A 25,664-nucleotide genomic window follows, 5' to 3' on the forward strand; every position below is an offset into this window, starting at 1 on the left:
AATGGATTGTAGTTTGGAGTACCAAGAAGTCACCTACTACAGGACAGGCCCAACAAAGAAAATAAGAAAACGCCACTAGCCATCACCTTCAGCCCCCAACTAAAACCTCTCCAACGCATCATCAATGATCTACAGCCTATCCTGAAGGACGACCCATCACTCTCACAGACCTTGGGAGACAGGCCAATCCTTGCTTACAGACAGCCCCCCAGCCTGAAGCAAATACTCACCAGCAACCACACAACAGAGCCATTAACCAGGAACCTATCCTTGCAACAAAGCCCATTGACCGCTGTGTCCACATACCTATTCAGGGGTCACTATCATAGAGCCTAATCACATCAGCCACACTGTCAGAGGCTCGTTCACCTTCATATCTACCAATGTGATATATGCCATCATGTGCCAGCAATGCCCCTCTGCCATGGACAGTCTCTACGTAAAAGAATAAATGGACACAAATCAGACGTCAAGAATTATAACATCCAAAAACCAGTTGGAGAACACTTCAGTCTCTTTGGTCACTTGATTACAGACCTAAAAACGTCAAAAACAGACTCCAACGAGAGACTGCTGAATTGGAATTAATTTGCAAACTGGATAGAATTAACTTAGGCTTGAATAGAGACTGGGAGTGGATGGGTCATTACACAAAGTAAAACTATTTCCCCATGTTTATTCCACCCTCCCACTGTTCCTCAGACGTTCTTGTCAACTGCTGGAAATGGCCCACCTTAATTATCACTGCAAAAGGCCCCCCCGCCCCCGCTCTCCTGCTGGTAATATCTCACCTTAAATGATCACTCTCGTTACAGTGTGTATGGTAACACCCATGATTTCATGTTCTCTATGTATATAAATCTCCCCACTTTATTTTCCACTGTATGCATCCAATGAAGTGAGCTGTAGCTCACGAAAGCTTATGCTCAAATAAATTTGTTAGTCTCTAATGTGCCACAAGTACTCCTTTTTTTTTTTTTTTTTTTTTTTTTAAATCCGATGTTTCTGAACAAATTCTCCTAAACCTAAAAGTAGAAAAGTCCGGAGCCTCTTTAGCCTTTCTTTGAGTGGGAGTGAATTATGTGAAGGCATATATTAAAGTAAGAGAAAGGTGAAAGCAATCCAGATGAGAGCCCACTGGCAAATGGAGATGTAAGCCTGTGACTTTAGTCAGTCTACAGAAGTTTATTTGCCAGAGTTCACTGAACTATGTGGAGAGCAATTTCCCTGTTGTGCTAGCATTTTTCTTCAGAGCCCAACTAGAAAACAATTTCTTTTGCGCAGGAGGATTCTAGTGTGCTTTGATTCAGGTATATTTCTGTGTGTAAATTTTAGTTTCACTGGAGAGGAGAACATCATCTCAGTTTACCATCACCTTCAAATCTAGGAAGAAATTCCCATAATTTAGTGGTAGTGTAGGTGCTGTAAATGTTTCAGCTTTAACAAATACAGGTTCATATTCTTATTTCCTTTTTTGCTAATTTGAGTCAAGCTATAAAATTTATTTTACATAATTAAAGAGAGCCTCTTCCCTGTGACTTACAGTATATTTTTCTTATTTTCCATACTGCACTTTAAAAGAATTGCAATTGCCCTGATATGTGCTGTATCATTTAAAAACGGTTGAGCAATTCTGTATCTTTTTTTTTTTTAGTGGTAAGAAAATAAATGCCTCCGTGCAATTTTTTTTCAGTCTTAGGACATAATTGCTTATCACTATTGTCTTTTTGCACTTCCTGCTTTGTAAACTTCTTCCTATACATAATAAATGAGTTGAATCACTGGAAATCCCAGGACAGTGCCAAGTTACCAGAATAGCTAACCACATATCACGTGTCAGTGATTTTATTGTCAAGAGGTGTAATAAAATGGATTGTGACTTACTTTAACTGGAAGGAGAGGACACTAACTCATGGCACTGAATGCATTAGGGCAGAGAAGGAACTTCTGCTGAAGAATATAGGTGAAATCCTGGCCTCATTGAAGCCAATGGAAGTTTAGCCACTGAGTTCAGAGAGGCCAGAATTTCATCCTTTGTACTTAACTGGATTTGAATGGAAGGAAATAAAAAGTTAACTGCTCCCATTCAGGATGATTCTTTGATGACACAGAACACCTAAGTGGTGTACAAACTGAAAACCTTCAGGCTTGCTGTATATAGTCCCTTCCAAAGCATTTGCTAAATGATCACCTCAGTAAGTGAATATTGCTGTTGACAAAAAGTAAAGAGATTAAACAAATTTAAATCAAAAGTTTGGTAGTAGGGAATCTGAATTTCATGATCTGAGTCTTTCTTTGTAGTGGGACAAACTAGAAGCCTGAATCAGAATACCCTGGAATTTTTGGATGCTGGGAATCGTGACTCAATTCAAATTTTGTAGCTTCTCTAATAAATCCTGCTATGTATGCTTAAATACAAAAGCTGTGTCATGTGATCTAAATGTGGAGATAACTAATCCAATCTTGTAAGGAATGAGAAATGTTTTCATTTTTTATTTGGGAGCGTGAATTGGGTTCCCAGAATAGAATTCTGAAATAATAAAATAATACCTTAATTTATTAAATGCTTTTGCAAGACAGCAAAATAGTGTGCACTGTAACATTGAAACATGACTAGTAAGTGAAGGAAATTCATGATTCTTGATTTCAGGTACAGTACGTAAAATACTGATAATAGGTTTGTTTCTTTTTGTGCTCCCTTATTTTAAAATTGATATACTCAAATTCAAAAGGCACAAGCCAAATGAAATTTGAATCCTGTATATTTATTTATCTCCGTTCATGCATGAGTTACTTTCAGATTACATTTGGTGTAATGAGAGGTTTGTCTGACTAAGGACTGCAGGATATGGCCCTGTAAACTGTATGGGAAATCTCAGTACAAGACAGGGAAAATCTGTAACGTACATAAAAATGGAAATATAATACCAGCAGCACAAGTGCAACAGGCTTGTGATCAGGGAGTATGGAGAGGAAATAATGAAAGAAAGGGAATGGAAATGTCACTATTAAGTAAAGAACTCTGATTCATTAAGGAAAAGTTGGATGCACAAATTAGAGTAGCTACCCAGAAGGTCTGATTTATGTGGAAGGCAAACTTTCACATGGTTAAAGTGTTCTTGAAAACTATCGCCAGTACACTGGGCATGCTTTCCTTCAGTGACTGGCAGTTTTCTCTCTCTGTAATGTAAGGAGAAAAAATCCGCTTCATGCCTTATTTCTACTAGGCCTTCTTGTGTCCTTGTAGAAATGTGGTACAGGATCTCGTTCCAACATGCATACCTTTTGGGTGGGATCTTGTCCCCTTAAGATTTCAGTGCTGTTGAGCACTGTTAATTTGTATGGGTCTTCAGCGACTGTTCCATTTTGTGGGAATGGAAATCATTTTTTCTTATCTTGCCTTGTAAAGATCTAGTTCTTGACTCTGGGCCTGGCAGTGAAGTGACATCAGCGGAAAATACTGAAACAAGGTTTTAAAACAGCAGAAGTGGTGGGGCACCAAGAGTCATGGCCACCTTATGGTTTAAGTCAAGGGTGTCTGAACCTGAGAAGCACTAGAGGTTGTCTTGGGGTTTTTTAGTTTTATTGTTTGAATGCGGTGTAAAATAATTAGTCTGAAAGAGGAACTTCCACATTTATTTAATTGGATCAAAAATGGTGTTTTGTATTGTCTGTCTATCAGAAGCAATGCTGAGATGTAATGAGTCCAACATTGTCTAGATGTCAGATACTTTGTTGTACTGTTGAATAACATATAGATAATATATGCAGTGTAATTGTAGCCATGTTGGTCCCAGGAATTTACCTCACCCACCTTGACTGTCTACTATAGCTCATGCATACTTCTTGACAGAAGGAAATTGTGTAAAAGTGTAACACATGCAAGCAACAAAACGAGTGATGAATAGATTGCTTACACTCTTTTATACGCTCCTTGTGGCTCCTGATAGATGTTCCACACAGTATTCCAATAACATGGCTGATGGCTTAAAATGAAAACCAGTCACAAACAAATATTATTTATGAAAAGGTGTGCCCATACAGAAAAAGAATATCATCACTAACACTCTGTGCATCCTCTTTGTCTCTTTGGGTGCTAGTAGACTCTTTTGGGTTTGCTCTGGACTGAACAGATTCTATCTACAGTAATATTAGTTAAGCTGCTTTGACCACCTTTCTTTAGTACACAACCATCCATTGCTACACAATTACCATAGTTAGTGAGCTCATTTAAATTAGAACTTAGATTGAGAGAGTAGAATTTACTAATCTTCCTCCTTCCTAAATAGGCCTTTTCAGTGCTACTTTTCTTTGGCATTTCTCTTTAAGCAATATTAGCATCGCCAACCCCAATCTGGAACTAAATAGGTTGCTTCCTCTGTATGTCTAACCACCTCCATGTCGAGGAGTGAGGCGTAAGCCTGGACGCTGACCTATTAAATAGTGACCCACATAAACAGTTGTGTTTAGAAGTAAGATTTATTGCTGCTTTTGCATATCGCCTTTTCTCATTTATTAGGCCAGGTTGTATCAGTACAACACTGTGGGAGTGGGGAAAAAATTATTAGAAACTTCAGATTTTCCTGGTAGTATTTTAGCCATAGAGAGAGATTTTGCTAGGATCTCTCTTCTGAGCTTAAGGGGAAATCTCTAGGACAGTTTTAAAAAATGAAGTTGTAGGTATTTTTCACAAGTTTTGGCAGGAGTAATTGTAGAATTTTTTCCAGGTGGCCATGCTCCAGAATGAAAGTTTGGAAAAGAACAAGAGTATACAAACTTTACATAATCAGATTTGTAGCTTTGAAATAGAAATTGAAAGACAGAAGGAAATGCTGCGGAATAATGAATCTAAAATACTTCATTTACAGGTAAGAATTTTAGACTCTCCCCATTAAAACAACAATTACAGTAGCTTCTGTTCTGTGCCTTTACGCTTGCAAAGTGAGGTGTTCTAATTAAAAAAAAAAGTTTCACTCAAAAGGAGGCATTTACAATATTATAAAATAAAGTTTTGAAATATACCTTTTTTCCTGCTCAGTAGCTGGTTTTTCATATGTAAATCTCTTGATGGGTTTTAAAAGTTTTCACTAAAACGTTAAATTGACTACTCCACTTCAAAAAAAACTGTATTGCATGAAAAGCCTAATTTTTAAAAAGAATAGTTTAAAGCTAAATAACACTTGGTCAGAGAAGCAATTGTAATCCTAAGAATTTAATTACTTTTTGCTGCTATGTAAATCAAAAATCTGCTTAACAGACCACTGCCAAACTTGAAGCAAGGCCAGTTAAATCCCTTTAAACTGTCCTATGCTCACTCTGTATTTCCTTTCTCCTTACTGGTACTTAAGAAGATATTCATTATGGGTGAAATTCACCCCTATACAGTCAGCGCAAGTCTGTGCACTGCGTTTGAGTAGATGTTTTTCTCTCATATATCTTGTGACTTCGTCCATGATTCTTTCAGAGAAAATAGTACCTTTTTCACCCCCAAGGATCCCTTTATAAGCTATTGTATAAAGGCACTGTTGCAAACAACATTCTGACACATCCATCTCTAGAGTGGAACATAGCAGCTTTAACTGCACACTCCAGTAGTATATATCAGTTTTCAAAAGAATGTAGATAAGTGTCATATCCAGTTGATGTTCCAAGAGAAATGTAGGTATTGTAGGCAGAATGTAAATACCCAAACAAGAATATCACGGGGGTTCAGTTTTATGTCTCTTCCAAAAGTTGGCATGTCCAACAGGACAGTGTCCCTAAACCACTATGCTGGGGACATTGCTTCAGTACCATCTAGATGTCCCGTCTATTTGAAACATCAGCACTACCTCCCACAACACCTGTATCTTGGCCTCTCCTGTTCAAGTAGTGATGCTGCCTGTCTCTGCTTAGGTGGTGGCCAAAGATATGGTGGCATGCTTGCAATATTGCATTCCAACACTGTGGAAGTAATTCAGGGTAGTGGCATACTTTTTCTGTATTTTTCCTATCTTGGCATTTCCTGGTGCATTGGAAAATTATTATTGTATTTCTTTGTATTGTGTCTACGGACCCCAGTCAGAGATCAGGACCCCATTGTGCAAAGCGCTGTAAAAACATATAACAAAAATACGATGCTTGCCCCCAACAAGCTTGCAATCTAACTCTAGTGCCGTGAATAAATGTGAAGAATCGACTTATTGGTGTGCTTTAAATGTATGTGTGCCTCTGTATTCACTGCTGCATGACTGTAGCACAGTGGTTCTCAAACGGGAGTCGGGACCCCTCAGAGGATCATGAGATTATTACATGGGGGGGTTGTGCGCTGTCAGCCTCCACCCCAAGCCCCGCTTCACCTTCAGCATTTATAATCATGCTAAATATAAAAAAAGTGTTTTTAATTTATGGGGGGGGAGGTTGCATTCAGAGGCTTGTTCTGTGAAAGGGGTCACCAATACAAAAGTTTGAGAACCACTGCTCTAGCATGAGGTAGGTTATCTTGAAAGTGAAAGTCTTTTTACATGCAGTTCTCTCTTAATGGGTAAGGATGGGAAAGGAAATATAGGAAAAGGTATAGCAATGTTTAATGAGGTCTTGGCAACTTATTGTAATTTTTCAAACTTGCTCAAGCCATGGCACTGGTCTGGTTCTGTTTAGAAGGGGTTTGTGTTTTAAAGAAATCCATTTTAATCCAAATCAAATAGATGGCTCTTTGGAGGTAGAGGGAGATTGAAGAGTTCTCCCCCCTCCCCCCCCCACACCTCGCTTTACTTGTCCTATCGCCTTCATTATTCCAAGTCAAATAGTGGCTTAATGTTACTTCAGTCTGATTTCTCCCACGTGCTGAAATCCTGGTCTCCATCAAATCTGCAAGGGCAGTCTATGAATATATCCTAGTTTGATTTCTTATGAATTCTTTGGCCAGTCTCTGTCATCCAATAGGAGCTAAAAGCGTTAATTACCTGTTGTGAGCTATTCTTCCAGACTGTGTTGAGCAGCCATTGAAGTACCAAAGCCACAAATACTTATAGTGTAGTACTATGCAATCTGTGTTTGGACAGGCATTAATTGTTCAGCATTTGAGTCCTACGTGTACTGATAACTTTCAGTATGATATCAGTATTAGTTGCCATTCAACCTTCCTTGGTATTGGGAACAGCTGTGTTTCATTGATTACAGTTGGTATTGTTGTCTGCTCTGCAAGTCACTTTGGCAACAGCATTCTTAACAGTTCTTCTGAGCATAAAAGCATCAAAAGGCATCTGGGTGCTGGCAGGAATCTCAGCACTTAGGACCTTTTGGTTCAGTCTAATTTTCTCTGTACTGTTCTCCAAGGTAAATTTTAATACTTTCTTTGATTCGGTTTCATCAGCTTGCAAAGGAGTCACAAACTATTTTCTCAGCCACCATTTCATGGAAGCAGCCTGTGTTTTAAATCTCCATTATCAATGGATGGTAATGCTCTAGAAAAGCCAAGTCTTTCTAGAACTTTAAACTACTTCCAGTAGTGTCCATATGGGTGTTCCACTGTAGGTGTGTCTGCGTCCCTGCACCTTTGGTCACAGATTTTAGATAGCAGTGTTTGTTTGGCCCATACATGCACTCTCACTCCCTCGTGCTCTGCCTCAAGGCTAACTCGTGCTGGAGGGGCGAACTGTCCTCGGTTCCTTCTCAACCGCCCATGGTCAGAGACAGAGCACATAGCAGTCCACTTTCTCTTTCCTCAGAGTTTGAGTTCACTTTTCTAGCTCCTACTAGAGTTTCCATTTTTTTTTCCTTAGCTTTTTGGGTTTCTGTTAGGTTCTCTTCCCCCTCCTCCCCCCCGCCCCCATTAAAAAAAATAAAATTTCCTTATCCCTGTTTTCCCCCTTTTTCCCCTGTCTGGGAATTGCCCTCAGTAAGGGGCATGCCCAGTTCTCCTGTGTTTAAGCAATGCCTCTCCTGTAGGGAGCAGTACCAGTTACAGATGGACACTATTGCGGCGTTCGGAGCCTCAGAAAGGCTCACATTCCGTAGAAGTGCACCTTCTGCCAACAATTGAAGGTTATATCCCAAAAGAACTGGGAATTAAAGTTGAAACCCCTCCTCATGGACGGTGCTCTTAAATTGACATCTGACCCCAGTCCTGAATCTCCTCCATGGTAAAGGTCGTCCCCGGACTCTTCAACTTCTGAGAGAGAGACGAGGAGGAAATCTTCTGACTACCCTCGCAAAGTCTCCAGAAAGAGGGCTGCAAGCCTTCAAACTGAGCTCTTGACCAGCCAGAGGAGATCCATGGCATGATTGGTCACCTCTGCACTGGTGGCACAAACAGCTCTGAAACACGGTACCATAGGTCAGATGGGTCCTTTGGTGCAGACACTGCCTATAAGCCTAAAGACCTAAAGGGCACAGGCTCTGAAGCAGCAGTATTGCCAGTCAAAGGCAAGAGCAAAGACCATACCATCTCTGTGACGATGGTACTAAAGTGGAAAAACCTACGGTGCCAACTACTTTCAAATAACCCCTGCTGGGCCGATCATCTCGCTCAAGATCTCTACCAATTTTCTCTGTACCAGCAAGTCGGCACCAGTGAGTCAACACAGATGAGCCCTGTCAGTACGAATCACACTGCGGTGCCATGGGAGTTTCCTTTTTCTAGTGATGTCATGGTGGCTGAGACTCCAGAGTCCCTGCTGCTTGGTCTCAGGGCCCTGGTAGCAAGCCCATCTTGATCCCTGCAGTCACCACCAGTGATGGGGTGTTCAATTCCAGTCTCCTTGTCTACTCCGCCGCTATACAGCGAGGATTCAGATAGTGACCAAGGTGATATCCTCTCACAGCCTTCACACTGTGGGCCATCTCTGCATCAACCAGGGCACTCCCCATTATACCCTTGTTCTGAGCCTCAATTCTCCTGGTATGGCTGCCCCTGGGAACCACCACCCATGCCCTTTCCATCACCCCAGTGGCCATACTGGGACCCATGGGCAGCCCACAGGCATCCTACTTCTTGGACATTTGGTGTTTCCTACCAAGAATTGATAAGACTGTCTTCTTCAGCTTCTGTATCTAGAGCCCCAGAACCTCAAGAAACTTTTGAGGAGCAAGAGGCCAGGCTAGAGGAGGAGGTTACACCACCAATGAATATCTCCTCCTTCTCCCCAAACGAGGTGGTGATGCCTCCTCCACCATCCATGGTGGATAATTTTAAACTATTTCAAGATCCCACAAAAAGAGTGGTAGACACACTACAGATTCATAGATATTAAGGTCAGAAGGGACCATTATGATCATCTAGTCCGACCTCCTGCACAACGCAGGCCACAGAATCTCACCCGCCCACTTCTGCGATAAACCTCTCACCTATGTCTGAGCTATTGAAGTCCTCAAATCCTGGTTTAAAGACTTCAAGGAGCAGAGAATCCTCCAGCAAGATTCCGCTGGTGGAAGTGAAAGATACCCACTATAAGTTAGTGGATATACTGCACACCTCCTTTTCCTCCTGAAGACTTGCCCTCCCAGTCAATGAGGCACTTCTAGATCCTGCAAAGGTCATTTGCCAAATGCCAACCTCTACCGCACAAACATGTAAAAGGGCTAATAAAAAGTGCTGTGTGTCCTCCAAGGATGCAGAATTCCTTTTTTCACACCCTCCACCTAACTCCATCATTGTGGATATTGTGAATTCCCATGGCCAACAGCATCATACTAAATCCACTCATTATGACAGAGACTGGAAAAGAGTTGATTTATTTGGTAGGAAGGGATACTCCTCAGCAACTTTGCCATTCAGGATTGCAAATTATCAAGCCTTAATGGGGAAGTACAACCACATCAACTATGCTAAGCTTAATACATTTATTGACCATTTGCTAGAAGCACAATGGAAACAGTTTTTCAAGCAATCATACATGAGGGTCAGTTAGTAACAAGAACAGTGCTCCAGACCACACTAGATGCTGCGGAAACAGCAGTCCTCTTGGTATCGACGGTGGTGGCGATGTGATGGGCGTCGTGATTACGCTCTCAGGACTGCCGAAAGAGGTACAAATGATGGTCGAGGACCTCCCTTTTGTGGGCTCCAAACGTTTTAAAGACTAGACCAATGCCTCACTCCATACTCTTAAGGACTCTAGGCCACACTGTGCTCACTAGGGATCTACACACCAGGACAGAAATAGAAATTCAGTCCTCCATCATCCTATAGATCCTGACCGCCCCAATACCTGCCACCACAGCGTTACTATGAGCCACAGCGATATAGAAGCCTAGGATTCAAAGACATAAACCATCACCACTCAATCCTTAGCATCTCAGCCCTAGACCTCAAAACACCAGTTTGAATGCCTTGGTTGAGGGCCTTAGAGACCACTCCCCACAACTTCAGCTGCAGCCTACCAAGCTTTCACATCCCTTTTGATGTCACCTCGCTCTTTTCCTCCAACACTGGGAATACTAACTTCCAACAGATGGGTCTTGGAGATCATTTCCAAGGTTACTCTATCCACGTCACCACCCTCCCTCACCATCCCTCTTCAGGGACCTTTTTCACGAGACTGTAAAGAGAGGAAATAGATCACCTACTATGCTTAGGAGTCATAGAACCAATTCCTGTATGCTTCAGAGACAAAGGCTTTTATTTCCAATATTTCCTAATTCCCAAAAGAAAAGGAGGTTGGAGAGCCATACTAGATCTAAGAACACTAAACTAGTTACCTAAAGGCATAAAAATTCAAGATGGTCACACTTGCAGTAATTATTCCATCTCTAGAGCAGGAAGACTGGTTCTTGACCCTCGACCTCTAGGACACCTACTTCCATATATTGATCCAGCCATCCATAGACGATTCCTCAGGTTTACCCTTGGTCAGGACCATTACCAGTACAGAGTACTTCCCTTCGGCCTCTCATCCACACCTAGAGTATTCTCCAAGGTCCTTTCTGTAGTAGCGGCTCATCTATGCACCGTGGGGATCGTGATTTACCCTTACTTGGACAACTGTCCCCTCAGAGCCCGCTCCTTCAGCGTCCTATGGGCCACCTATAGGATCGTGGATATATTCACACAATTGGGTTTGCAAATCTATGCAAAAGATTGATCTTGATTCCAGTACAGCGGTTGGCGTTTGTAGGGACCAATCTTGATGCAGTACAAGCGAGAGCATTCCTCCTGTGACACAGATTTCACACCCTGACCACTCTCATAGAGACAGTTCAAGCCAGCCCACAAATGCAACATTGCTTTTGACAGTGGACACATCCATAATAGATAGTCCATCTGAACAACCACAAGCTTCAGAGCAAATGGTCCCCCATTGAATGGACTCTCCATATCAACCTCTTAGAACTAAGAGCGGTCAGAAATGCTCATGCACACTTTCTTCCACTGATAAAGGACACTTACATGAAAATCATGACAGACAACATAGCGTGCATGTTTTATATATATAAATCAACAAGGGGGCACCAGATCATCCTCCCTGTTCATGGAAACACTAAAGCTATGGAATTGGTGGATTTATCACAATATTGTCATTTCAGCCACTTACCTGTCAGGAGTACAAAATATAACAGCAGATAGTCTCAGCTGCAAGTTCTCACATGACCACAAGTGGGAAATGAACCCAACAGTACTCCACTGCATATTTCATCACTAGGGAACCCCAACAGTAGACTTGATTGCCACTTACCTGAACAGGAAATTCCCACTCTATTGCTCCAAGCCCGGTCTCGGAAAACACTCCTTAGGAGACGCTCTTCTTCTCCCATGGCTCAGAGACCTTCTATACACTTTTCCTCCATTTCCTCTGATGCTGAAAATCTTGTTTAAAAAATAGAGAGTAAAAGCAAAAGTTATACTGATTGCTCCCACCTGGCTGAGACAGATGTGGTACCAATACCTGGCACAGCTAACAATATGTCCACCAATCCCTCTTCAGCCCACTCCTTACCTCCTCTCACAGAACGATGGACAAATCCTCCGTCCCAGCCTACGGTTTCTGTGGCTCAAGTCTTGGCTTCGTCATGATTCCAACACACGCACAATTGCTGCTGTAAAAAGGTGCAAGAAGTGTTATTACGCGGGAGAAAGTCAGCTACCTGCCGCACTTACCTACAAAAATGGGGGGAAATTCCAGGTTTGGTGTAATTCCAAATAAATCATCCCAGTATCTTCCTCCCTCCCCTTTGTGCTGGACTACATACTAGGCCTCAAGAGGATGGGGCTATCTCTAAGCTACCTCAAGACAGAGACAGACGAGACCCGCCACCAGCCTGCCGCCAACATATAGATGGATCCTTCATTTTCGCCCATCCAGTGACACAGATTTCTCAATGGCATAGGAAACCTATTCCCATAAACCAGGCACCCCACATGGGACCTAAATCAAAATCTAAAGAGCCTAACTAGACAGCCCTTTGAACCTGTGATCACTTGTTCTCCTCCGCATCTATCAATTAAGACAGCGTTCCTGGTAACCGTCACAGAGAACAGCGCAAATAGCGGCATTAATGGCATACCGCCACGTCACAATTTTCTTTAAAGATAACTAGAGCCCTGGAAGTCTGTGGATATCTGCATCCGTGGATGTGGATATCCGCAGACCGTATTTGTATTTGCACATACAAATTTTGTTTCCGCGCAGGGTTCTAAAGACAATGTCAAGCTGAGGCCGCACCCAAAGTTCCTCCCCAAGTTTACCTCCTCTTTCCACGTGAACCAGTTCATTCACCTTCCCACATTTTACCCAAAGCCTCACCGTGACAACAGGTAGGCTCTCCTGTATACGCGTGATATTAGAAGAGCCTTGGCCTTTTATTTGGACAGGACAAAGGCCTTCAAGAAATCTATTGAGCTCTTCCTCTCAATTGTGGACAGGTCAAAAGGTGCAGTGATATCACTGAGACTTTCCAAATGGGTCTCATACTGTATTAATTCTTGCTATCGTGCTTGCAATTCGATACCTCCATCCGGAATCCATACACATTCTGTGAGATCGGTTTTCACCTCTATCACCTTCCTTAAGAATGTTCCCATCCCAGAAATCTGCCAGGCAGTGACTTGGGCATTTCCTCCATACTGTGGCAGAACAATATGCAATTACTAGAGACTTAGCTTCCAATGGTATCTTCGGCTCCACAGTATTGTTATCTATAACAGTCTCGACTCCAAAACCGCAGCCTTCCATCGGGAATACTGCTCGGGATTCACCTACAGTGGAGCACCCATCGGGACACTTCTTGAAGAAGAAGAAGTTATTCACTTTGAGCAGTAACGATGGATCCTAGTTGTTCAGTACACAGGCACTACTTTATTGATTTACACCTTTCTTCTATGAGGGAATTGCTGTAGTATCTTTTAGCATAGTATGGTAGAACTGAGAAGGAAAAGAAGAATTACCATGAAGGAACCAATTATTGCTCCTTGATATGATTGACTGGGAGCTTAAATTCAGAACTTTGCTAGACACTAAAAATCATGGTCTTAATACAGACGCTGGATTTATGGCTTATTACAACAGTCCGTAACCCACTAATCCCACTTTTTGTCCTGTAATTACCGGGGTGTTAACACACCATTTCACCTTGAATGGTCCCTCAGAATATGTGCTAATTACTTATGCTAAACAATCTGTTGGACCTTGTAGTTAGCTGTGACACTCTCAGTAAGGACGGTTCCCAGACCAGAGGAAGAGCTCTGTGTAGCTTGAAAGCTTCTCTCTCTTGCCAGCCGAAGTTGGTCCAATAAAAGATATTACCTCACCCACCTTGTCTGACTGAAAACATGTCTCTTTCCTCCTTCATGAAATCTGTTAAGATCCTTTTGGAGTCCTACTGTTTAAGTTCTGAAGGATGCTTAGTTTTAGTAGCCAGGACTGGTCCAGAAATAATGTATAAGATTTTTATAAATGGATAAAATATCTATAACAAATGATCTACCTACAGAAAATTAAAAATCATCAACTTCAGTATTCAGAAAAGGCATGTGTGGCTTAATGAAGACATAGAGCTGTGTGTGCTAATAATTTGGAGAAGTTAGTGGTTGAAATAGAAAGTCATATATAGAAAATTCATATCTGCTTGAAAATTTTTGAGTACAATGTGAGACATCTGCATGCTGACTAATGACATAATTAGAGAAAATACAATTCTCCACTGCTGCATTAAATTCAGGTTTAGTTTGTCAGTATTCCCAGTGTGAAAATCCTCTGCCTGTCTGCAGGGGGAGAGGCAAAAGATCCCAGAGCCTCCTTTTCAATAGATTACAGACCTATTTCCATGTACTGTATTTGGAATTATCCTGAACAATTGTGAGGGATAAAATATAACACACTCTGGCAATAAACAAAACTCTCTTTGTAAACTTGGATGCATTGTGGTCAAGAATAGCATATTAAATATGGCTTGGTAGAGAAAAAGTTGTTCCCCAAAAAGCAATAGTTGGATCATTTTCTCCCATATTGGCACCATTGTTCCCAGGAAAAACCTTGCCTATACTTTTTTCTGTATTTTTCCCATAGTGGCACTTCCTGGTTCATCTGAAAATTATTTTTCTTTGTATTGTGCCTATTGGTGCCAGTCAGAGATCAGGGCCCCATTGTGTGAGGCACTGTACAACATACAACAAAAAGATGGCCGCTGCCCCAGTGAGCTTGCAGTCTAACTCTAGTGCCATGAATACAAGTCAAGAGTCAACTTATGGGTATACTTTAAATTTGTGTGTGCTTCTGAATCTGTGAACTCCTGGTCTGTTTGTTGATATCCTCTTATACAATTGGGTTAGGTCATCTCATGGTGTGCTCCCTTTTACAGATACATCTCAAGGCTGTTCTCTGTTTTATTCCCCTCTGTGGTCTTTTGCCCCAGAAGAGAGGGTGAAATAATTTTTTTTGTATTTGTAGTTTATGATTAGTATCACTACGCACAGTAACATTAATCTATTTGATGGGAGCACAAATCCACACATTTGATTTAGTACAGAGCTTTGCTTCACATAGTCATCATTTCAAGATTAATACATACTTATTTTGAAGCATCAGTGTAAAAAAAAAAAGTTACGGTTATTCTTGAAACGTACTACATAGCTTAGTATTTCTTAGCTATAGCAGGATAAAACACACCTATAGAATATAATAATTCTACTAGCTGACTGTCAAATTTGAAGCATTCATTTAATCATTACAGATTTCCAGTATGTATTGAAACTGAGTGGTTAAAATAAACTTCCAAAAAGGGAAGTGAATGAAGTGTGGGACATTAAGGTTATCACCACAAAGAACATTGAATGCTTGGTTATCTGCCCAGAAGGTAGACACAAAAATAAACTGAACTTGTCTTTATATTTAAAGTGCAAAAAAAAAAAAAAAAAAAAGTAGAAGTGAAACGTTTTGAAATTTGCTGGGGATGTTTAATAAACTCTGATAGATTATATGAAACCGTCAAGTCAGATCTGGAATTTAACTGTAGCTGGTAGCCAAAGCAGTTTCTTGTTTCAAATACTTTCAGTATCATTTGAACTCTATAATTGAATACATGGTTCTGGCTAAAATTCCTGCTGTTCTAAATTAGCCGTGACAGTATAAAACATTCCATATTTTTTGTATTAGATTTGAAGCAATCTGGTGGGTGTGCTCTTCTTTCCTTGCTTAATTTTTTTATTAAAATAGAGTATTGAGAAATGAGATGAGTGTGCCTGCTTGAGAGATGAGAAGATTTTCTGCACTTCTCTTGAACAAAAACCTCATGGCTTTTTAAAATTATGAATAACTGTAAAAATCTGAACCAAGGAGCACCTTCAGGATTCATGGCCTGTTTAAATTTAGGAGCAAAGGGTGCTTGAGTGACCAGAAGCATGAGTTTTACTGACTTTTGGCTCTTAAATCACTTAGATGCTTTTGAAAATCCCACCCAAATTAAACTCAACAATGAATAAAATCTTCATTATAAGACCTTATATTGAAGCAAGCTTCTGTAATCAAAGACCAAAATACTAATTTTCTAACTTTTTCCTAAATCTTATTTTTACTGGAGATCCTGACAGTGCTCTAAAAATAATAATAGCACATCCAGAGGACTTTCTCATTTCAAAGTGCTGTTCAGACATTCATTTGTCACAACACCCTGGTGAATTAGTTATCTCTGTTCACGCTTGGTGGAAACTGAGAGGTTGTGTCATAACCAAAGCTACCCAGAAGATCAGTGGGGCAGAGCCAGTAGTAAAACTGTTCCTATTTTAGTCCCGTCCTTGTTTCTCTAGATTATGCTACCACTAAGGTTCATTTAAGTGATGTGAGTTTATTTTAAATGGTTTTTGTCACAGACCACAATTGTTGTATAACCTTCATTATTTCCAGCTTTTCCTGGTAGTTGTGTTTTCTTTTAACTAAATTTTACTGTTTCATAAAGCGAGTGATAGACAATCAAGCAGAGAAATTGAAAGAACTGGATAAAGAGATCCGCCCCTTCCGACAGAATTGGGAGGAGGCAGACATCATGAAGAGCAGTGTGGAGTCCCTCCAGAATAGAGTGAGTGAACTGGAAAGTGTTGATAAAACTGCAGGACAAGGAGCTCGAAATACAGGTGAGTGTAAGCACAATGAAGTAAAGTATTGCCCAGCAGCTACTGTAAAAAAGCCAAATGAGCTATTTTGAATGTAACTCCCTTTGTGATTTTCCTTTGAAAACATTGGTAACGCTGATCCTTCAGTTTCTTGAAAAGGAAATTAGGTGTGTAATCTTTTTGTTAATGACATGACACTTTCCCTCCTAGCTATACCTTAGACTTCTTTCCTATCTTACTTTGTTCTCTTGAACATAGTATTGATTACACTGAAAGTTAATTGCAAATATTTCCTCAGCTGGTCTTAGAAAGCTAATAGATTCCAGTAGCTTCTTAATAAAATATTTTCAGTGTATTGACAAGTCTTTCTGGGGTAATATTGTCCCAGTGAACAGATCAGTTATTTTTATTCACTTGAAAATATGCTTCCAGATGTCAGTGTACAGTCTTTTATGTCTAGTACAGAGGAATGTTTGATGTAAAGAAAACAGTGAGATCTATTTGAATAATAAGGTCATTGCCTCACACATTGAACAAGGTGATGAAAACCACAAGTTAGCAGTACAGTGTAGACCATTCTTAAGGGTTCAGGCAATATTGTTTGGTTCAAAGACAAATTACTATGTAAAGATAATTTTAGCAAAAAACTCCCTCATGTAAGTACCTCTACTAATCCATACTGCCTATTTTTGTTATCGTTGCCAGAGTGTAAAATACAAAGGAATAGTGATGACTATTATGTTCCATGAGAGGGGAAGAAAGGACACATTAAAAAATGAACAAACAACAAAACCTTGGGGAGGAGGGAGTACTTAGTACCATGTAATGCAGAAAACTGTTTATCCATAATAGGACATAGCTTGAATTTTCAGCTTTTACTCATAATACATTTGCTGCTGATCCCTGATGAAGGATCAGGCAAAGATGAAGATTCTGAAACAACCCAAGGTTCTTCTACATTTAAATGGAATCACGAGTTCAGTCATCATTTTCAAAGGTTTCCACAGTGATAAATCTACAGTTAATATTATCAGACCCTTGGTAAACGGCTGATTAGGCAAAAATGTCAGATTTTGTTTTTTAGCTTTGGCTGTATCGCATTGTGATATGAACAATATTTATGCTGGATGTTTTGAGTGCTTGACATTTCTATCAAGTGTAGTGCAGTTCCCAACTTCCTCTATAATACAGTAAAATATCGCTTCCAATTAATATCACTGCTTGCTGGCAGTGGAAATTATTGTATGTGGCTAAATGTCAGTTGATTCTTAACTTTATACTGTTTTACCCCATACTATTATAGTATTGTGAGACTTATTTATTTTGTGCTATTGATTATTAATTCTCTATATTTTTTTTAAAAAAGTTAAATTATTCTTTTCTTCTCACAAACCCCCTCTCCATTTTCTACTAGCCGTACTAGAGACGCAGCTAAGTAGACACGATCAAATGCTGAGTGTTCATGATATTCGGTTGGCTGACATGGACCTCCGATTCCAAGTGTTAGAAACGGCCAGTTACAATGGAGTATTAATTTGGAAAATTCGAGATTATAAACGTCGGAAACAAGAGGCTGTCATGGGGAAGACTCTGTCCTTATACAGCCAGCCTTTTTATACTGGATACTTTGGCTATAAGATGTGTGCCAGAGTTTACCTTAATGGAGATGGCATGGGAAAAGGGACGCACTTGTCATTGTTTTTCGTCATAATGCGTGGAGAATATGATGCCTTACTTCCTTGGCCATTTAAACAGAAAGTGACTCTGATGCTAATGGATCAGGGACCTTCTCGACGTCACTTAGGAGATGCTTTCAAGCCAGACCCAAACAGCAGTAGTTTCAAGAAGCCTACTGGAGAAATGAACATTGCATCTGGCTGCCCAGTCTTTGTGGCTCAAACAGTTCTAGAAAATGGAACGTATATTAAAGATGATACTATTTTTATTAAAGTCATAGTGGATACTTCGGATCTACCAGACCCCTGACACACAAATGGGGAGGCAGATTAAACAGAAGACAACTCCATTTGGGGGTTTTCTATCAGTTTGTCTTCAATCAGAGGTCCTAAAGCACAAAGGACCACCTTGTGGAACAGAAGGAAGAGTTTGAAGGCATAACTTCTTAGGGTCCAATGGCGAAAGTAGCAACACATTCAGAAATCATACCATGGTATATTTTCTAATAGAACTCATAACACTTAAACTCTGAAGAATTATTAATCCCTCATGAGGATAATTATTACAGTCGGAGAGGCTTTTTTATTTAACTTATCCATCTAGTCAATTGGAGGTGAAAAGACATGTAAAGTATGTGCTGAATAAATTACCTGACTTTTCTTCATTTAGACTAGAATACAAAAAAGTTCACATGTGGATTAGCTGGAAACTGTCAGCATGTTAAGTAAAAGAAGAAATGATGAAGTAATGTTGCAACTATGATATAATTACTTTGAAAAACTAAGTGCAATCGTGTCTGAAATACAGTATATTGTCTTTTTAAGGCCTCATCTGGTCTCTGTTTTAATAATTACTTTGTCAGAAGACCTTGGAAAAATATCCAGGTCTTCTTGAAAGTATCTAAATCAGAATCATATTTTTATTTAAAGTTATATTAATAATTGTTACAGAAAACATTTTATTTTAAAGCAGTTGATAGACTGATATTTCTTGGAAGAAAAATAGAAGATATCAAACACTGGTTATCACTTGTGATAAAAAAAGAAATTATTCAACTATTGATGTTATTTCTCTTTAGAAATGTAAACCTACAATATATGTCGTAGTTAATGACACTATTTCAAAATTAAGGAAAAATCACTCATGGATGCTGTGCATCATTATCAGATTTATAATTGTTTTCACCCTAAAATAGGGCATTTGTTGAACTTTGGAGTTCTAAACGGAATCCTGTACGCTTTTAAAGTTCTGCCTCATGCTTTCCAATCAAGCTATATATATTGCTGACAGCATAAATGTGCAACACCTAATATTTTCAGTGTGGGGGAAGAGGATTAGTGCAGAAAAACAGCCAGTCATGATCCTCTAAGTTCATTCTATACTAACGATCATTGCATCTTATTAAGGATATATGATCAGAAAGCAACGGAAAGATGATGGTGGCTTGCATGCATACATGTGCCTTAAATGTGATGTGCTGCTTATAAACCATAGCTTTGTATTTAGATTAATTATAATACCCGAAATGGTGGTTTTAACTGGACTTCAGGCAAAATGTGTAGCCTTGTCTTCAGAGCCCTTAGATAATTTGCAACATGCAGAATAGAAGCCAAAGTCCAGGTTTGGCTGCGAGAGCTTCTATGGAATCCATCATGTTCAGGTCCCAAATTTGTATGCACACTGCTCCTATGGAGCTTGGACTTTGACAGTGCCCCTAGGCTAACATGAAGGAAGAAATCATGCTTCCTCCCAATCCTGTGTATGGAAGGTGGCAGCACTTTAAATTGACTAATCTGAGAATTCTGAATGGATATTAATGTATACGCTAATTGTTGTCTGTTCACGGCAGACTGACAAACATCCTAACCGGGAAATACACAGGTTTCTTTGTTATCACTGCCTGAACTTCAGCAGCAAGCATTTCCCAGCCCTGAAACATGCTGATTGCAACCCACTGCGTTTATCTACTTCTGCTTGTTAGTCTGGAAGTAGAGAGTCCAGTGGCATAGCTTAACTATATACCAGTCATCTGGGTGCTACTTTAAAATCTGAGTGCTGCTTAGAACTAATGTGAGAAGCAAATTAGTACACCTTTGTGCATATGAGAAGGAATTGTGCTGGTCCTCTTGACTGTCAGGGTTGTACCCATTCAGTTTTCCACTTTTGGGGGAGTAGACACAATATTTACCTAGGGCTCAGTTGAATTCATGCCTTTGTAGTTCAGCTTGTCTCTGTTGCCATTGTCTTTTATGGCTGTGCCTTCACAAACTGTGCCTGCAAGAAGTACTTTCCTGTTACAAATATACAGTGCATGCTAAGTGGTCTTCATGGGTTTTCCAGGCACCTGCTAGAATACTGCCTGCTTCTTGGCATCCAAAACATTCCATAGCAATCAGTCTTCCTGTTCTTGCCTTCTACTGTCTAGGTACTATATTCCTTTTATGGTACATAGGTGACAACAGGTGCAGGCTATTGTAAGGAGGCATGTGCTAATGTTTTACTTGTGGCACAGAAGGAGGACTTCCTGCAGAAGATCTATATGGCACTTGCAGTTTTATGCAGGCAGCCTAAGTAAACCCATCACTTATGCTTTAGATCAAAGGTTCACTCAACTTGCATACCATTCTAATAGTCATGAATGTAGGCAGCTGAGCTTTTGTGTATGTGCATCACAGAATTTTACTGAAAACAGGATTCCCAAGTGGAAATGTCCAAAGGGCTCTGCTCCCATTGCTAATATATGTATTGTGAAATTTAAATGAAAATGTGTGGTCACATAAGAACAGTTTCTATCCTGTTTGACTCTGAGACTGATTTAGGTGAGAGTTGTATTATAATCAGGCCCCTGTGTGTTTTGCAATTTTCTAGTTACAGACTCCAGGTCTTGCAGCAGAATTATGCTCCTGAATTCAAGATCGTAAACAAAAAATGAAATAAGAACAAGTGTAAATTTATAGTGTAATCTTCTTAAGTCTGCATACAGCTTATAATAATTCTAGGATGTCTGAATCACCAATTCATTTCAGTATGATGTTAACTCTGAAACCTCTTGATGAAAATTTAAATGTCAACAATAATTGTTTGCTGGTTATTTTACCAGAAACATCAACTAATGAATTTAATCCATAGTTCTCCAAACTTCATTCCATGCTTACTCAGATGCCAGAAGTCCCAGCTGCCAAAACCTCCAGCTTCATTCTGACAGCTTCTGTAATGCAGTAATGTATTGTCAATACAAAAATCTTTTGGCATTGATTTTAATATCAAGATAATCAACATGGAAGCTGATACTAACTGTATTTTCATTTTTAAAAATGATGTGAAGCTGCCACAGAATTTCCAGTTTGCTCCCCTTAATTCTGCAAAATTTAACTATATCCTGCTGTGGAGTACATCAATTACAGTATCCCCATATCTGCAGAACTCGCCAGATATCCCTGGACTGAGAGATTTTTGCTGTATATGCAAGTGGGTTCCCTCAGCTTCCCAGCAGTGAAAGTATGTAGAACTTAGAGAAATAAGGTCATGGAATGGCATTCAAATTTTGGGCAAAGATTCCTTGTGCTTTACTGCCCTGTGAGTCTGGTAAATTTATTAAACATTTTTTTCCCCTGAACATTCAGGTTTTTTTTCCTCCCAGATATTTCAGAACTTTTCTGGGGACTATCTATAAAAATGACTCATAGGGCTATATTCTGCCCACAGATCACACCTTTGAAACCCATGAGCCTCAGTAGAGTTGCATGAACGCAGTGGAGGGTCCATGGTATTTGAGTTACAGTGCTAATCATTACCATCAACAGAATTTAGCAAAAAGATTTAAGTCTACCAGAAATTGGCTGTTGTATGCTATACATACAGTATGCATGCATTTGTTGTTTTAAAAAAAAAGTCTCATTCCAAACAGGATGAAACTATTTCAGCGTTTAAAGACCAATCTGTGATCCTTATACATGACCGCGTTTGCATTACTTCTCCGTTGATCTTAAAGGGATCTTGTTTAGCTGTTGTCTACATGTACGCCTTCACAACTTAAGTCAACTGCTGACTTTTTATATGCAATGTTGATTTCAGCCTTTTACTGTAAATTTGTTCTTCTCAAAGAGAATGTGCAATAGGAAAACAGAAAAGGGTAGCTTAACTTCAGTGATAATGAAATGTAATGGGTAACATGCTAGTTATCTTTTTAAAAAAAAAAAAAGAAAGAAAGATAAAATGCAGTTTAATTCCTCTTCCAAATTGGTTTTCCAATTTGGAAAAGGAAAGTTGAAGATATGAAATGTGCCTGATGAATCTCTCAAATGCAAGGTAATGGAGATCTGTGTGTGTTGTAGTTTTAAAATACTGAACCCATGAATGTTAGGGTACGATTGTACTGCTCAAGTTGCTACCAACTTGCCCTGGTTATGGCATGTTGCGACTGAGTTTAAAACCCACCTATTTGTTAACTATAGTCCATCATGCTGAATAGGCATTTCACCAACAATGCAGTTTCTAATAACATTGGTGCTCTGTGGTGCAAGACAGAAAAGCCTGTAGGCAATGATAGAGAAGTATTCTGCACCTCCTGACTATATCAAATGTTACTGCAGTCTTGATGCCTTGATGTTTAACTATGCAAATATATTAATAGGTGGAGGGAGAAAAATAATCTTAGCTAATGAATTTTAGTTACAAACCTAGTATCTTAGTTTTCACTGTTACAATGTTATATATATTCCGGGTTTGTCATCAGGCAAAGAATTGTTTGACCATATAGAAGTGGTCAAAATAACCCCAGCCCCCAAATCAGTCTTGGTCGACTGGTGCAAATATTTTTTGCTGCTGTTAAGGGAGACTCATGGATAGTAGCAAGCCCTGGATTCCCACACTCCAGGTATGAAGACTCAGCACACTGCACACAAAATCTGCTTTGTCTCGTGGGAAGTGGGTAGCTTGCTGGATCCTTCTGAAAACTTTATATGGATGCTCCAGGGAGTGGCGTCTAGTTCACACACCCTTCCTTTCACTCAGCTAATCAGGAGATTCAGGGTTTTTTTTTAAAAAAGAAATAGTTGGTGCTGGGCAGCTCAGACGGAAGAGGTGGGGCAAAAGATTGTTTATTTTTTATTCGTGAAGGTAAGAACATGGAAAAACAGCTAGTCCTCTGCCCACCTCTTCCTGGGATTCCTGCGGTTTACTTCAATCAATACCTCTCAACTTCTGTTGACCTAGAAATCATGGAAACTTCAAAAAAAAAAATCTACCCTGGACTTTGGTCTATTTGATCATGATTCTTAGTGCTTACTGTATAATACATAGTGCTTTTCATTTACAAAGTATTTTACAAACAAGAACTAATCCTCACAAGAAGCATTCACGTATTATAGACAGGAAAACTGAGTTAGAGAGGTTGAATGACTTTGCCCAGAGCCACAAAAGGAACTTGTGTTGGAGCCAAGATTAGATTAGAGGTTCCTGTCTCCTAGTACTATGTTCAGACCACTGGACCTCACCTTTTCATGTGTTTATCCCTTAAAGAAACTGAAAAACAAAGTGACTTATTTTAAAGACCCACAGTCAAGACTGTAAGGGCTAGAATTAAACATACGAGCTGTCATGATTTGGGGGCATGCACGTGACAGCCCACGTGTCACCAAACACAGTACTTTTCAATTGTTCTTTTTATGGTGCCCTCATTTTGGGGAATAGATTTTAAGGGCTCAAGTAGGCAGGGGGACCAAAAACCGTTTAAGTGGATTTATTTTGGTTATGTCAACCTTTACTGTGACCCTTTCTCAATCAGTTTAGCTGAGCAACGAAATTGAGGGTTTCACTGTTACTTCCTGCCTTTTAATCTGAGTCTCAAGACAGTGGCAAATGGAGGAAGGTCAAGGAGAAATTTTGGGTGCAAATTCAGAGGCATCCCTTAAATTCTGTTAGAGTTAAGAGAGACAGCACACAAGGGATCTGTTTAATCCTATTTCTCTTCTAATTTATTGGCAAGACTGTAGCGTTTGTCTTCCATCTCATGATCTTAGTGTCTATATTAGGCCACGGTTTCTCCAAGTTAGGATTAGTTCCTTAGGGTTCAAATAACATCTAAATTTCACAGAGCTACACCTGATCCAATATCCCAGGATTTATGTAAATTCAGATCTGGATTCCAACTCTGTGGTTTTGGTTCATCAACCCACTTAAGCAAGGGTTTGTTGTTCGTGGTGTTTTTTTTACCTTTTGGTCCTTTGGAACTAAACTGTTAATTTGGTTGCCAGTTCCACGAGGACTTTTTAACTTCTTAGCAATGCCAGTGTCCACTCGCACCATTGCTAGCAGTGGGATGCGCAGTGAGAAAATTTGACTCTGTCTAAGGGTTACTGAGATAAACCAGCATTGCCATACGTAAAGGTCATTCTCCTGCATAGAGTGTTCTGAGCTTTAAATTCAGTTATAGCTCATTTTTGAAAGGATACATTTTCCAACTATGACCTGTCTCACTGGCAGCGAGTTGTATAATCTGCACTTGTGGAATGGAAAAGTTCAGGCTTCTATCATTGCTGATGCACCATATGATCCACACATTTATTTTCCTTGTAGCTGTTGTGTTAGGGGTTATATAACTTTTCAGTTTTATAGGGGAATAAAGTTCAGGATTTCTTATGAGATATAAAACTCCAATAATTTATTAGTGATTAGGGGATGTTAATATCCCATTCAGAAGCGATGGGTTGTAGGTAGGTCCATTCCTCTCAGACAAGTAGGATAACCTTTAAAACACACGAAACAACATACAAATTAGAAAAGCTAAAAGCTGACATTTCCAAGAAATTCTCTTAAGAAATATCTGTGGAAAATACATGAGTAATCAAGAATAGTGTACAAATTAATGTTTATAAAACTTGTGTAATTTACATTTTATCTCATACTCTTCAGTGAATGGTACACCTGTTATGTTCAGTTTTACAATCCAAAAACAAAGACCAAAGAAGGCCAACCTCATTTGATTGTGTATATTCTGCCTGTCTTAATTATCAATAGCTGTAAGGATACAGTGCAAGTGATCTGGTAACCAGTGGTATTCGTACTTTTTTTTTAAGGGGGCGGGGGGTGGGGACAGACTTTAAAAATGTATAATTTATTGCTCAGCAATAACCATGTTGTTAATAATAATAATAATAATAATAATAATGAAGCAACATGTCTTAATTTTCCAATAGCATTATTCGATGTTGTACTTCAGTTTGTTGTATACTGTGTTTTTTGGTATTTATTTGTGTTTGGAGGTCTTGCTATGTCTTTTGTGTTTTAATGCTAATACAAGGACAGTGTGTATAAGAGTGTAGAATGCAAAACTATGAAATGCTAAACTATCTGTTATTAAAGGAAAAATAAATCTAAGTAGGAAATCGTATTTTTTTAAAACGAGATGGTGTATTGGAATTTGAATGGCTTGAGCTTACTTACAGAGTAAAAATGTAACCTTTCA

General features: G+C 39.6%; 1 protein-coding gene across 6 annotated transcripts in view; it reads left to right on the plus strand.

Annotated features, from left to right (window-relative positions):
- Positions 1-25,664, plus strand: part of TRAF3 (TNF receptor associated factor 3) — an 88,915-nt gene extending 63,251 nt beyond the window's left edge. For 5 of the 6 annotated variants that reach the window (XM_048853909.2, XM_048853911.2, XM_048853910.2 and 2 more), the window contains 3 exons: positions 4,728-4,868; positions 16,369-16,543; positions 17,937-25,664. In XM_048853909.2, coding sequence (XP_048709866.1) covers positions 4,728-4,868; positions 16,369-16,543; positions 17,937-18,508 — 888 coding nt within the window. In that variant the 3' untranslated portion in view covers positions 18,509-25,664. The remainder of the gene's footprint in view (positions 1-4,727; positions 4,869-16,368; positions 16,544-17,936) is intronic. The other variant, XM_048853913.2, reaches the window with a different exon arrangement.

The sequence above is a fragment of the Caretta caretta genome, chromosome 6, assembly GCF_965140235.1.
Source record: "Caretta caretta isolate rCarCar2 chromosome 6, rCarCar1.hap1, whole genome shotgun sequence".
NCBI lineage: Eukaryota > Metazoa > Chordata > Testudines > Cheloniidae > Caretta > Caretta caretta.